The sequence below is a fragment of the Periplaneta americana genome, chromosome 13, assembly GCF_040183065.1.
Source record: "Periplaneta americana isolate PAMFEO1 chromosome 13, P.americana_PAMFEO1_priV1, whole genome shotgun sequence".
Taxonomy (NCBI): domain Eukaryota; kingdom Metazoa; phylum Arthropoda; class Insecta; order Blattodea; family Blattidae; genus Periplaneta; species Periplaneta americana.
This window is the reverse complement of record NC_091129.1, coordinates 71,198,619-71,213,722: the sequence shown is the minus strand read 5'-3', so window position 1 is coordinate 71,213,722 and position 15,104 is coordinate 71,198,619. Positions and strand designations below refer to the sequence as shown.

Here is a 15,104-nt window from a genome sequence, read left to right as displayed (position 1 = left end):
GTGTAGGCTCTCAAAATATTTCTCTTTGAAAAACATACATTACCAGCTGATCTTTCTATGAGTAAGTGCTGCAAACTTCAGGGAAACAAAAAGTACAGCTCAGGATTTTGTCAAGACACTCGCGATGTGCAGTACGGGAACAACGTTTCTGTGGAAGGGGTAGGAATACAAGGGAAGGTCGGACGTATGTCTACCGAGTTCAAGGCAAATTCCCCTATAATTTATAAGTAGACTCATCCGATCTCGTGCGCAGCTCTGTAGGAAGAGTGGGGGAGTGTCTGGGCATAATGTATGCGCTGTACCCATTAGCTAGCCAAGACTACTTAGATTGAATGCTCATAAAACTTGTAAAATGTTTTCCTTTAGAAAATAAATCATTATAATATTTAATATTGGAGGCTTATCTGTATCTTACACTAGCAGTAAACAGATATTTCTCAAAAATGTTTTTTCATTGGAATTCCCTGTTGTCTGGAATGACTGTATAATGAAGTCCTTTCTTAATGTCAAATACGAGTGCCTTGTTCCTGTAGAATACCCTTTATTTCTTAAAATATCCATAAATATACAAGTTCATTATTTGTACCATTTTACATGACACTACATACATGAATAATATTATTTACACTCAGGTTTCTCTGTTAAGTACTCTCCATTATCAGAACATGAGCAGGGATACACTATAATTATAATAATAGTAATATTAATAATTCCGCTATAATGTGGAATATAATGTCACCTTCACTAAATAAGATAAAACAAACCATAACGTTACTTGTGATTGCATCTCTTCTAGTTATTTATTCAAATCATGTGGAAACAAATTCAAATTCTAGAGCTGGTACAAAGTTCACTGTGCTCACGTGAGTGTAACTTTATGAACACACTGTCACTCCCATGGATATATTTTTTTTATTGTTATCAACTTCGTGACTTGCATCTGAGAGGAAAAGATGTTGGTAGCATCACGAATACGGTTCTCGTACAAAACAAAAATTTATAATGGGACAATAATAACAACAACCTAAATACGTAGAAAATGGGGACATCTGAGAAAATATGGATTGAACAATTAACGCTGAGTAGACATACTGTCGATTAAGTGTGTAACAATAATATCAGAATTCTGAAGGACGTAGAGCGATGGGCGACGTAGGATTATTATTATTATTATTACTATTATTATTATTATTATTATTATTAAAACCCAAAGACGCAGGAATAGTGAACGATATTGCAAATATAGGATGTGAATGCGGAATAGGTATAATTTCCTACCCATAAAGTGATCAATAATAATTCAGTCGAACGTTTCCAAGTTTTCGCGCGTTCCTTTGACATTTTTATACAACACAATGTTAAAAAATCGTCTGTAATTAGATTTTTTTTATACCTCGAAGTGAAATCAAATAAAATTCAGCCCATAATACAGTGCGAGCAAACTGTCGCTCTGTCTTCAGATGAAGAAAGGCAAGAACGTCCTCAGAAACCACTGCCTACAACATCCCAGGCCATGGACCACATCCAAGAATAAAGACATTATATTGAAGATAAATTCCAACAAGACGAACACCATGGTCATAGGAAGAAAAGTAAAGAAGGTAAACTTGCGAATTCTCAATGAGGCAGTAGAGCAAGTGGACAGCTTAAAATACTTGGAGTATAGCCTACTATAAGCAGTAACATGAGCTGCTGTCAAGAATTCAAAAGGAGAATAGCAATGGCAAAGGAAGCTTTTAATAGAAAAAAGAGCATCTTCTGCGGACCTCTGAAGAAAGAACTAAGGAAGATACAAGTGAAGTGCTTTGTGTGAAGTGTAGCATTGTATGGGAGCAGAAACATGGACATTACGATGAAGTGAAGAGAAGCGACAAGACGCATTTGAAATGTGCATATGGAGAAGGATGGAACGTGTCAGGTGGACAGACAGACTAAGAAATGAAACTGTGTGGGTCACTGGTTGAGAAGAAACTGTCTACTGAAGGATGCACTAGAAGAAATGGTGAACGGGAGAAGAGTTCGGGGCAGAAGAAGATATCAGATGATAGACATTAAAATATGTGGATCATATGAAGAGACAAAGAGGAAGGCAGAAAATAGGAAAGACTCGAGAATGCTGGGTTTGCAGTGAATGACCGGCCTTTGGGCAGAACCGTGTGAATGAACGAAGTAAAGGACAACAAAATGAGAGTAAAACAATTTGCCGATTGTTCAATAAACTCGAAGAATAAATAGTAAAACCAAACAAATGTATGAGGCCTTAAAAAAAATTGAACGTCTTGTATTTTGACAATGTTGTACAAAATCTTGAATAAATAGTTTTTTTCTTGCTGTATTGCATTTATTTTTATACAAAAGACTCAAGGTACGATTCCCACGCGGATTCCATAAATTTAGCTGGTTGGTTTGGACCGTTTCTCCCGAAAAACTGTGGCATATTTAAATCAAAAATGTATCTGGCATAGAAAGTATACAAACAATTAAAACTTGTTTAATTCGAAATCTTGAATAAGTAAATTTTTAATGGTCCCTTCAACTTCAAGTTCCACCGATCTGGAATAACGGCTAGCACGTCTGACCGTGAAACGAGCGGACCCGGGTTCAAATCCTGGTTGGGACAAGTTATCTGGTTGGGGTTTTCCCTCAACCAATTAAAGGAGAATTCCTGAGTAACTTTCGGCATTGGACCTCAGACTTATATCGCATCAAGTCACATATCATCATCATCCATACCATAGCCCGAGTTAAGTTCACGGTGCGGTGTGCTGTACTTGTACAAGAGTGGGGCTGTTCAGCTACCCAGTCATTAATAGAATAGGAGGGGTAAGCACAATAAGCCTCACGCTGCAATGTAAGCCTTCGGATCTCTCCTCCGTACAAGAGAAAACAGTTAATAATAATAATAATAATAATAATAATAATAATAATAATAATAATAATAATAATATACGTCATGTTTATTTGTACTGACAAACGAGTGTTTGTCAACCTTATTATTTCGCTTTATAGCCCTTCTAAATTTATATTCAGTTGAAGTAACTAGTGAGTATCATGAGTCTTCTATCGAATTACGCGTATTTTTAATGCTACGGCAAAGAACTGGGAGTAACTCGCGTATACACTATCTTGTCACCAACTTTATCCAATTACAAATCCTATAATGCACTCGCCCAGATGGTAGAATCTCAGACAGTCAGTTTTAGAGAGAGATTCTTATGAAGTAAAACATCACCACGTCCTTTACGTTTCAAGACAAAAATGGCTTGTTCAACGTATCATGAGAACAAAAAGAGAACATAATGCTGTCAACGGTTAGACATCAGTACCCTACACGGAATTTGATCCCCCGACCGTGGCCTCAACGCAATTTAACATTAACTAAAAATGTAGCTAACTCTTTAAAAGGCAAGGAGAACAATAGCCAATTATATAAAATCTGAAAACACAGTAATGTTATAAACGAGTGTGATAAACTATAAAGCCAGAAACTTTCAAAGAGCAAGGAAAGTAGGGCCGGGACACTAATCACTTGGAAAACAAGGGCTGACAGAAGGCTAACGAACTGGACGAACCATGGGGGCAGTGTGAATCAGCACACTTGAGGGACAACTAACAACTTCCATGGGCGGGTCTGTCAATGCCCAATGTGTCAAAGGGCGACCATTTTTTTAACCAGTTTCTTTCCCCTAGCTTTCAACTCTCAACAAAATTGCAGTAATGCAAAGATCGTCGTTCAGTAGGAAGGACAAGGGACACTGATGTTAGCATTATACTCTGGTATTGGTAGTCTATATATTTCGTAGGAAGAAGGGAATCTTTTCTTTGTCCTGATATCGATCATACGTTCTCGCAGTTCATTTTCAAACATTATGCATAAGAAGTGGCTTTTTATGGAACCACTATGGTACTCGTAATCATGATCATGTCATGATCATCATCATAATTTTCACCAAACCACGAGGATTAGATCATCTGCTTCAATTTTACTGAGTCAATAGATTTCTAGAATGGTCTTGATCTCTTTTGTCATTGGGCTTGTATTTATTGGAAATAAATTATTATCCAATTCTAAATGCTTAAGGTATCTTTACAGCTAATGTTCTACAATATAGGTTCGTACCTAAGAAAAACCGTGTTTCTTATATCTTTATTACTAAGTGCATCATTTCTAAAGTCGCCTCCTGCAAATCTTAGAAACTGAGATTTTCTGCTGTTAGCGAACTTTGCTTTTTCTTGTTACAAAAATGTCACTGGCATATAGCAACTTACGCATCATCATTACTCTGGATAAAATATAAACATACCTGTATATGCTATACCCAGATAAAAAAAAACTGTACTACAAATGAATTTTGAAATTTCTGTAATGAATAGTATTTCGGGTTACATGTACTGCTCATTTATTTCGTAATGCTTTATACACTGCATACATTTTATCTTTCCACGCTCGCGGAAGTTCAGTGGAAGCGGCAGTGCACAGCACAGCTGCCCACACGCGACCCGCACTGAAAGCTCGGTTATAATATAAATCGTAGAACGGACAGTTTTCTTTACAATATGAAATTGTGGAAGTACTATAAAATGCGTACATTTTCAAAGACAATGTTGAACGTGGAAAGTTAAAATGTATGTACCGTAGTTTACGGAAACACTAAAAAGATATTGGGATTTAAAATTGAATTCACATGAATTTTAAGGGAATTAACGTTACAAAACACAGTTGTCAGGCTCCAGATTTGAAGGACGAAAAAAGAAACTTTATTAAGGAAGTCAGATGCAAGCCACGAGAATATGACAAACACACCGAGAGTTCGGGGGAGTGGGAGGCGCATGGACCAGTTCTTCATCAGAGATTATACTGTGCATTGTATAAGCATTGAACAACAATGGCTGACGGACACCATAATTGCATAATTTAAAAGTTATTTGTAGGTCACAATGAAATTTTGTAGTTCTGAAAACTTGATTAGTATACAATTTTACGATTATAACAATGATTTTCAACTACTTTTTTCCCATGTAACACACATCGGGTTCTCTTTTTGTTGAAGGTTAAAGAGAAAGGAGTAAAGAAAATTAATTCTTAGAAATATTACCCAAATAACTACATTAATAATGTATTTCGGGGCTCATTAACATAAGATATAAACAAATTTGTATGTCAGCAATTTCTTTCAAATATACAATGCAGTTACAAATGTATGTAATGGTGTAATATTGGAGATTCCTTTTCATCGATCTTTTCTCTTACATTACGATCATAGATAAACGATATTTTTTTTCTTATTAAACTGTGCACAAATTATGTTTACAATATGTGCCAACTAATTATTTTGCACCGATTTATGGAGCAAATATCGGTGCACTTTAATCAAAGTTATTTTGTGGGTACATCCAAATAATTGTGGTTGAAAATCACTGCTAAAATCACATCAACTGAGAACGCAAAACAATCAATCTGAAGAACTGAGACATAAAATCTACAACATAACAATGAACAAATACTTCTGATAGTTATTCTCAATGTTTCTTGAACTGGTTCCCCCACTCGGCTCCAGAAAAAAAGATGTACATTTAAACTAATGCGTTAAACCTTCATCAAAACAAATTTGCACTCTTCAATATCTACCTATGAAATGACATTGTTTCTTTTCTACTATTTTATACCGATAATATTTTTTCAATACTTTTATACTTTTAGCTGGCTCCGAGATACTATAACATATTATTTCTAATGTTGGTCCAGCGAAAGAGAGAGATATATATGTATATGTTTTAAATATAGCTACTAAGATAAAATTCTTTACTCCGTAAAATTAACTATTTTTTTCCACTCTTCACCGATTACATTTTCTAAGACTGGTATTTTAAAACACTGAGACTAATTAATTGTGACGTAGATACCTTTCCACCAGTCTTCGGCCCCCCTCCCTCCCCCTTGCTAACTATAACCTTCCATGGTTGTGAACCCAAGCTCTCTAAGGTTGTACAGAACATTTTTTTTTTTGAGCTTACTACTTTTAATATATCCGAACTGTAATATTACGTGTTTAAAAAATCATGATTGCTTTGTTATATAATGTAATGGATGCTTACTGCCTGCTACAAAGCTATGATACGCCGTCCGGACTACTAAATGTTACCAAGACATTCACTCACGAGTCGCTCACACACTCATACACATCACATGTTATTTTAGAAGTGGTTCGCGGGGTCTCTGTAAGAAGTTTTTGAGAAAAGGGGGAAGAATTTTTAAAAAGGATTTGCCCACGATAGTATTTACTTTTTCTTAAATGAGAACAATCTACTTTGCTTAATATACTTGAGCTATACCCTGAGAACTCCGAACGTTAAGATACAAACAAGCTCTGCGTATTTTTACCGCTATAGGTTTCATATTTATGTTATTTTATTTTTTATATTAATAAGGCTTTGCAGTGCAGGCAAAGTTTCACAAAGTTATCTGCACTACGGTAGAGATGTTGGTATGCCTGTGACACGACAATCTGTGACAAATTTAACATTAACTACAGAGCAGCTTTTAAGGAACAAAACACGACTTTGCAAAATGAATCACATTTTTTCCTGACATAAATTACGGTTGTTGGCAGGGATAAGCTCCTTTACGATAGCATCACAGTATATTAAATTATTGTATGTGTTGAGTTTAAGAATTCAAGCAAAAACAATAAAGAGTTTTCGCATCCTCTTGGTCCGCTAACCGGTTAACGCTATGTTGACGTCAATTATGAAATACCCAATCAGAGCCATTCACCGCACGTTATTTCAATAGCGGACCCGCCATCTCTAGACGGATAACGTGGACGTGAACGAAGTTTACCGTACGCATAATCCAGTGTCAAAACATGGCATCTCGTTTCAGATTTACCACTGTGGCTGATAATTATCTACTTAGAACAGATCAAGATGGATTAATTATACAGGACAAAGTAAAATAAGGCTCAGGAAAGAATTTTTTTTCTGAGATTTCAACAGACAAAAGGTTGAGTCGCGAAAACACTCCTTTGTTTAACTCGCAGTAACTCGGAAACCAGTAAAGATTTTGAGTAGCGACCGTTTTTAAAAGTAATTTCCATTCTTTCTAAACATTTCTTTCGCTTTGAGCCCCCATCTAACGTGAAAAATAAAAAAGTTTGCCGCTTACCAACTTTTGAAGGTGTAAATGCCTATTCTGAACCGATAACATCGAAATTAGTATTTTATTTCCTCACTTTTCAAAAAAGATTTTCATTTCGAATTTTTTTCTATGCTTTCCTTAGACGTTGAGCTATCAATTAAAAAAACTTACACGCGATTAATTGACTATCATAAGAGCTACGACATGATATATATTTAACAGAGTATAATAGAGACTTACGTTAAAAGAACACGTGTACCGATTCCTTACGATTCTTTCCGAAGTTTCGTCAACATAGCGTTAACCATTTACCGGATCAGGAGGATGCGAAAACCCTTTAATATATTAATTCGGAAAGTTTATGTAATTATTTTTAATCATATATAACACAGAAACGAAAACAGACCTAAGGAAATACTTAGCTTTGCAAACTTATGAAAAAATATACAAAAAGGAGTTCCTTTCTATCTTTACACGTTTCCTACAAGTGAAATTGCTTGTTCTAAATGGAGAAGCAAAAGTGAATATAAGTTATTTTAGTTTGAACTAAACGTAATAGTTACAGAAACAAGTTTAAAATATGAACAAGTCTTCTCTCTTGTCGTGCCACAGATTCTCACCTCATTTATCGTCTTTCACGTCGGCCCAATGTTGTAGCTAACTTTGCCGATCATGGCCATACACGTACGTTAATCTGTGGCCATCTTGTTCTTTCATAAATGAAGAGCAACTAATTAAAAAGGTATTATGTTCATGGGAGGAACAAAATTGAGACTATCTTTTTTAATTTCATACTATTTTACAGTCTGTACATCTTCCTGCATTCAAACTGCTTCAAAATGTGTATTGTCGCATTGAGAAAACATTCCAATAATAATCAGAAGTTGCAACAAATAGTGTTCTGTCCATCAAATTTAATTTTACATTTTCCGTGTCACAAACTTCTGTTTGGAGATATTATGCGATTTGATTAGTTGCTCCTCAAAAGTTTAGGAAGGATCTAATATGGCCACAGAAAAATCTATGTGGATGTCCTTCTTTAAAAATTTCATGACCTTGCATGACAAGATATACCGGTAAACACCCACTTCAAAAATGGTATTCCGTTGAGATTACGCACTGCTTACACCGTAGTTTAGGAACTGTGGATTTACTGGAGTTAACGCTCCAGTAGAAACTTCACTTCTTTGGTGGTTCCAGGATGCATCATAGCAAGTTTAAAGTCTTTATCATATTAATCTCGTAGGAAATAAAAGCAATATATTATCCGTAAAAGCTGATTTGTAAGAAACTAACAGTTTTCTTAATTTAAGGATTTGTGGTCATCTGTATGGAGTAGGTTTCAATGACTTTAAAAAAGTTGTTGAGTTTCATTTTGTAAAGCAATGAGATTCATCCATCCCACTTCCAATGGACTTTCATAACAGCAGAGAAGTTGTAAAGTTGTGACATATCAGTTATCTCTTGCTTACAAATCAACCTTAACAGTTATGGAAGGTACTTCTGAAGTGGTTGTATAGCCAGTGTCAGAGCAAGGTCAATTAATACACAGGTTATATTATAACTACAAGATACTCCTAAAGCGAAAGAATGTAAATAGTGAGTAGAAAATAGTAGATTTTTTAAAAAAAGGTACTTCTCGTTCTTAGAAGAGATAATCATCATCCGTCCAGTGAAAATCTGCATGTTACAACTCCAGATTCTTCTACACTAGAAGCACAATTATTGACTCTTTATAATAGACCAATGTTGGTCACCTATTGTAGGCCAACACTGGATTTATATTGGACCAATAGTAAGTTTACAAGAAGATGGTCGTGTTTTTATAATAATTATTATTATATATAGGCTCAACTATCACGTCTGAAACATTCATCATGCACGAGAGGTTGTTTCTTCTCCTAGAAATTCCCACACTAAAAATGCATTTTTCTATCTCGTCGGTAATTCTATAATCACAGACGAGAAGTTTCATGAAAAGGTAAAACAACGATACAAAATAATCTCGACAAATTTACTCTCTAACCCCTAATAAATCTTTCCACTACTACCTACAATCATGTTGCTGGCTCTTAAAATGCCCACACTATGGCTGATCGGATTCACACAGAGTGCTTCCAGACAATCACTCAAAGGATTATGTGGGATTTCTTTATCAACACTGGAACACAACACCAGAAAGTATGGATTTCTTACAATCAATCTAACAGTGTAACAAATCAATAATCAGATAACGGAGGAATTGCACATCTTTCTCATACAAATTGAGAACAGAATTCTTTCGAACATTTCTGTGTTTTGAAGAGTGCCCGTAATGCACTACATATTGTAATATAGCTATGTGAAAAAGGGGCACAATTTCGTCAGTTCAATTTCTTTCTATTCACAACCCCTTCGCCCCTACAACCCTGGAATGAATTTCTGGACACTCTGTATTATTTAATATTTTGAAACAACATGGCTAATAACCATCAAGAAAGGAGTAATAATGACAACACATCCTTTCTAAAGGCTTCTCAGCAATTCATTCCCATTTTCTCCATATACAACCACCAAAATGCTAAAAAAAATTGAGTATGAGTAGGCTTTGGCCGTGTTTTTCAATATGTGCCATCACCTTGTAGCCTATAAAGTAAATCTCCATCTAAAATCATGTAACATTTTAAGTGACCATATTGTTCCAAAGTAACCGACCACTTTTTACTTACCAATAAAAGACAAAGACAGAGATAAATAAAAATTCTGAAGAGTAGTATGGGATATACAATTTTAGCTGTGACATTTCCTATGTTTACGTAACAAGGGGACTATGCCAATTAATGAATTAAATGTAGCTTGACTTTTAACCAATGTTTCACCTTTTCCACTAATATTATGTATGATTTTCTACAATATTGTAGGCCAACAATTTTTTTTTTAATGTTGGTTACAGTCTTTTTATTATAATCATCAAGAGAAGAAATGTGATTTTTAAAGTACCACACTACTACTGATGCAATGTGCTGTCCTCTAGAAAAAGGAATCACATTCAGTCGTTAGTAATATTCCTAGGAAATCAACGACTAATTAAAAACCTAAAAACTTCAGAGAGAAATAAATTATTATTATTTTTTTAATTCTCTGGACCTCGTAAAGTGAAAAAATTACATATTATTATATTGTACACTATGTAGTAGTATGCTTTGATTTAAAGAGGAGAACTGGTGTTGTGATATATCAGTATATTGCAATCTAATACAGTATGCCACATTTAAAAGTTCCTATTAAAATAGTATCAATGGGAATACGGTATTTTTCTTTTTCTTGCTCTACAATTTGTTACAAGAAATCATGCTCACCACGTGTGAAATACAATACTTCCATTTTGATTATACACAATTTTATTATTATTATTATTTATTAATTACAAGAAGGCCTGAAAAAGTTTATTTTTTTCAGTTTAGTTTGTGCTGTGTCGACTATGACGGTAGAAAAACGGGGGGAAAGTGGGATATGCCGTAAGAGATATGGATACAGTCCTATTGTCCGTTTCTAGAATCTGTAGACCTAGAAGACGAAACAAGTCCTCTGCGCAAGTGGTTGAGCCAATGACCGCTCTGGCAAGAAAATAACTGCGAGTACTGGTCACCTTCTGCCAAGCGCATCTTACCCCTTAGCGGCCGTGCGCCGATGCTACCCGCACTACTAGTCTCCGCCCATTCGCCCCTCTCCACCCAAATGCGCCGGTTAGATCTACAGATTCCAGACACTGACTTTAACTACTCGTGTCATGGTTCACAGTCTCATAACCAGGACAGACGGACAGACAGACCAACAGTTAGAGAGCTGTTTTAAACGAAAAGGCGTCGCATAAGACGTTTACAGAAATCTTAAGAATTAGGACATGGGCGACGCCATACTGCCTGCAGTGAGAATATCCATTACGAACCTTTCAGAATTCTTCTCAAGCCTGAAACTGTAAGTAATTACCTATATAATAAAAACAATCTCAGTTTGACATCAAGATAGGCTACTTATAATGATTATAACGTTGAAATTTAAAAAAATCAAACTTGATTAATCGCTCTCTATAAAAAAAATAACGACTAAATCACGAGGGCACGGTTTAGTCGCTGGTCACTGCAGGCAGTAAAAGGGCTCGTAATTACAAATATTTGAGCCAATTACATCGCGTCACAAGACGATATCTCACGATTTCGGCAAACTCATGAACTGCCACCACTACAGCTGCGATTGCTTAGTGTCGGGTAGTTAATTAGGTACATACTTACTAAGATAGGAACGGTTGAGCGTTTATATACTGGATTACTCTCACTGTCTACACACTCGTCACTCTTGCTTAAGTGTAAATCTCACACACTCACTCACATTCAGACTACATTTGAAGAGACTGTACAGATCTCAGAACTCTGTGGGACATCTTTTATTATAGAAAACAAATAATAACTAATTATATTATAATTATAATAGTAATAATAAAGCTGTCCGAGACAATCAGCATTACTCGATCAATCGATACTTCTCGACTTCTCTGCCATGCTTCTGTCTGCGTAAGGGCACTGAGCAACATCTTGGCAGCGGCCAAGACTTCTCACAGTTTTGATGTTGAAACGTTATAGATGAGATCTACGAGAACACTATTGTTTCCAGTTTCTTGTTAAATAAGTATATATATAAAAACAAACAACACGTTTTATTGGTGCTTAGTTTAGACTATATCGTATGAGGAGGTTTTTGTTATATTATGCATTGTATGGAACTGACTTGGAAGTATTACAAAAAACATTAAAACTTAGGCCTAATGCTAAAAATGTACTGTTTTGAGTGTAGATACTACACTTCGAACCACCCATTTAAAAGGGATGCTAGATGTCATCACAAAATGGCATCCCCATTCCACAAAATGGCGCACAACTCCGCTACGGGAGCAGCCTGACACACAAGTTATACACAACAAATGATTACAGGGGGTGGCGACTGTTGGAAACAATACAAAAATATTACATTGTTTGTGTCAATTCATTTTTGTTTAAACATACAGGCTAAATGATGTAAAAGCAACCCCACTTCCTCTTTTTTCCAAGCTTGGAAAAATCTAACGAAACTAAGGATATACTTGAATTGTAACTTATAATTTTATATTGATCACAATAAGATGTTTGTGGTATTTTAATACATTCAATACCACGTTTTATGTAATATATGCTTTTTAAATCAAGTAATTAAATTAACACGCTCCAAGATCGAGAACTGATCCGTTCTCACGAGTACTCTGGTATAGGACTCGTGTACGAAATCAAAACTCTCTCCCTTGGTTTGTGTTAACTTCGTTTATCAAACAAAACACAAAACATTAACATGGAAATTCAAACCATACACAGAAAACACAATATCAAACTTCATCAAGGGGTCGGTAACCCCTAGGAAGTGAAAGTAATAATAAAAAAGTGAGAACGCAGGAGCAAACTATTTCCTCGGCGTCTTCAAGTATGAGGACAGGATCCATGAACGGAAAGCGACAAGTTGCCTGTGGAGTTTTCAGCACGGGGTCCGCGTGGCCGCTAAGGCGACGGCATGGAGTCTGACAGCACCTCGGACGGCGTTCCCTCACTCGAGTTGATGGAGAAGGCCTTGTTGGGCGCCCGTCTCTGCCGAAGGACCGACGGGTCAAAGTTGGGATGCCGGCGGGCGTGCTTGCTGCAACACAAATTATAACTATTACTATGGGGCTCACTAGTCCTCGTGATCTATATTCCTCTCGAAAGAAACACCATGACCATATCCACAAATCAATATTTTATTATTAAATTTCTGAAGGTGCGGAGTAACATATGAAACTGAAATTACACTCAAAATGATATACGCAGAAGTTCTCTGGAGACGGAACGAACCTAGCAACGTCTCAAGATGAGAGACTGTTACTGATTATGATAATTGCCAAAAATTATAATAGACCCAGAAATCCACATCGTAAGTCTTAAAGGATGCTCTGTCTTATTCGTTGAGATATAAACTGACATTAAATAAAAAAGAGCCCTTTGCCCATTATAAATAACCAGACATTCTTAGCTGCTCCAAGTAACTGCTCCCCGCAACTTCAAACAACTAGACTTCTTACTTACTACTAATAATTCGACATCCTTACTTACTTCATACAACTGAACATTCTTCCTCACTTCATATAACTGAACATCCTTGCTTACTTCAGATGACTGGACATTCTTGCTTACTTCATACAACTGAACATTCTTGCTTACTTCATACAACTGAACATCCTTGCTTATTTCAGACAACTGAACATTCTTGCTTACTTCATATAACTGAACATTCTTGCTTACTTCATACAACTGAACATTCTTGCTTACTTCATACAACTGAACATTCTTGCTTACTTCATACAACTGAACATTCTTGCTTACTTCATACAACTGAACATTCTTGCTTACTTCATACAACTGAACATCCTTGCTTACTTCATACAACTGAACATCCTTGCTTATTTCAGACAACTGAACATTCTTGCTTACTTCATACAACTGAACATTCTTGCTTACTTCATAATCTGAACATCCTTGCTTACTTCAGACAACTGGACATTCTTCACTACTTCAGACAACTGGACATCCCTAATTCAAACAACTGGACACCCTTGGATACTCCAAATACCTAGACATCCTGGTTACTCCAAATAGCTGGACATTCTTGGCTATTCCAAACAGCTGGACATCCTGGCTACTCCAAACAACTGAACATATTCAGTTACTCCACAAAACAGGAATCCCTTGGCTACTCCAAACAACTGGACATCCTAGCAACTCCAAACAAATGGAAATCTTTGGCTGCTCCTAACACGACACTCTTGGCTACTCCTAATAGGACACCCTTGGGTACTCCAAACAGCTAGACATTAACAGCTACTCTAAACTGGACATTCTTGGCTACTCCAAACAACTGGACAACCTTGGCTATTTCAAACTGGACATCCTTGGCTACTCCCAACAACTGGACATCCTTGGCTACTCCTAACAACTGGACATCCTTGGCTACTCCAAACAATGGACATTCTTGGCTACTACTAAAACTGGACATCCTAGATTACTCTAAACAACTGAACTTTCTTAGCCATCCTGGGTTTCTCCACACAATACTTTATTATAAACTCATTACTGCAATATCCAAGTTCAACGTATCTGAGAGGATAGGTCACTCTTCCAGGACTCAAATCACGTGACCCTGAAAATGAAACCTGTAAGTAGTTTCGAAACGTCGTCGGAGGAATAAAATCTCATCGCGAACTTTCGTAGTGCACTGGCCGAAGCAGGAAACAGTTTGCAGCATTTTTTTCTCTTTATAAAGAAAATTAATCCAGATTACAGGTTACATTTACCGTTATGTGTAGGACATTGTTCACTTGCACAATGCAATCACTGTTACTTCCTATGACCGTAATTGCTGTCACGTGGTCCGTGCAGCTTTTAGTGAACTGAATACCTGGCTATTGTGCGTCCATCAAGCACTACAAACAGGACACGAGAAGCACGCAATAATATTGAATAAGTAGTTTAGAAATAACAGAAGTCACGAGATTAAAAATAATTTTGGTGCGAATTGACAAATTCAAATAAACAGATACCGAATTAGTATAAATATGTATCATATATACACATATCTATGTACTGCGATAAGAGATTTAGTATAGTTCTTATTGTTCATTTCCGCGATTAAGCAAAACTGTCTGACCCGCCTTCACATATAGTTCCTTTATTTTTTAATTGTGAAAATTTGTGGAGTATTTTGTTCAGCCGGAGAGCGTTTAACTGATAACTAGACCTCGGATTTTAGGTTAAATGCCTATTTTTTTCTGTAGAGATAAACTGAAACTAGTTAAATATCTTCACATCTTATAAAAAAATTATGAAAGTTTGAAAGCGGTTTTATGGTGACTAAAAATGCCTATTTTGCCCAT

At 36.1% G+C, this 15,104-nt stretch overlaps 1 protein-coding gene across 1 annotated transcript in view; it reads right to left on the bottom strand.

Annotated features, from left to right (window-relative positions):
- Window positions 1-7,676: 7,676 nt before the first annotated feature.
- LOC138712025 (Krueppel-like factor 9) overlaps window positions 7,677-15,104 on the bottom strand; it is a 576,789-nt gene continuing 569,361 nt past the window's right edge. Inside the window, exon 3 of the mRNA XM_069843409.1 lies at window positions 7,677-12,835. Coding sequence (XP_069699510.1) covers window positions 12,700-12,835 — 136 coding nt within the window. The 3' untranslated portion in view covers window positions 7,677-12,699. The remainder of the gene's footprint in view (window positions 12,836-15,104) is intronic.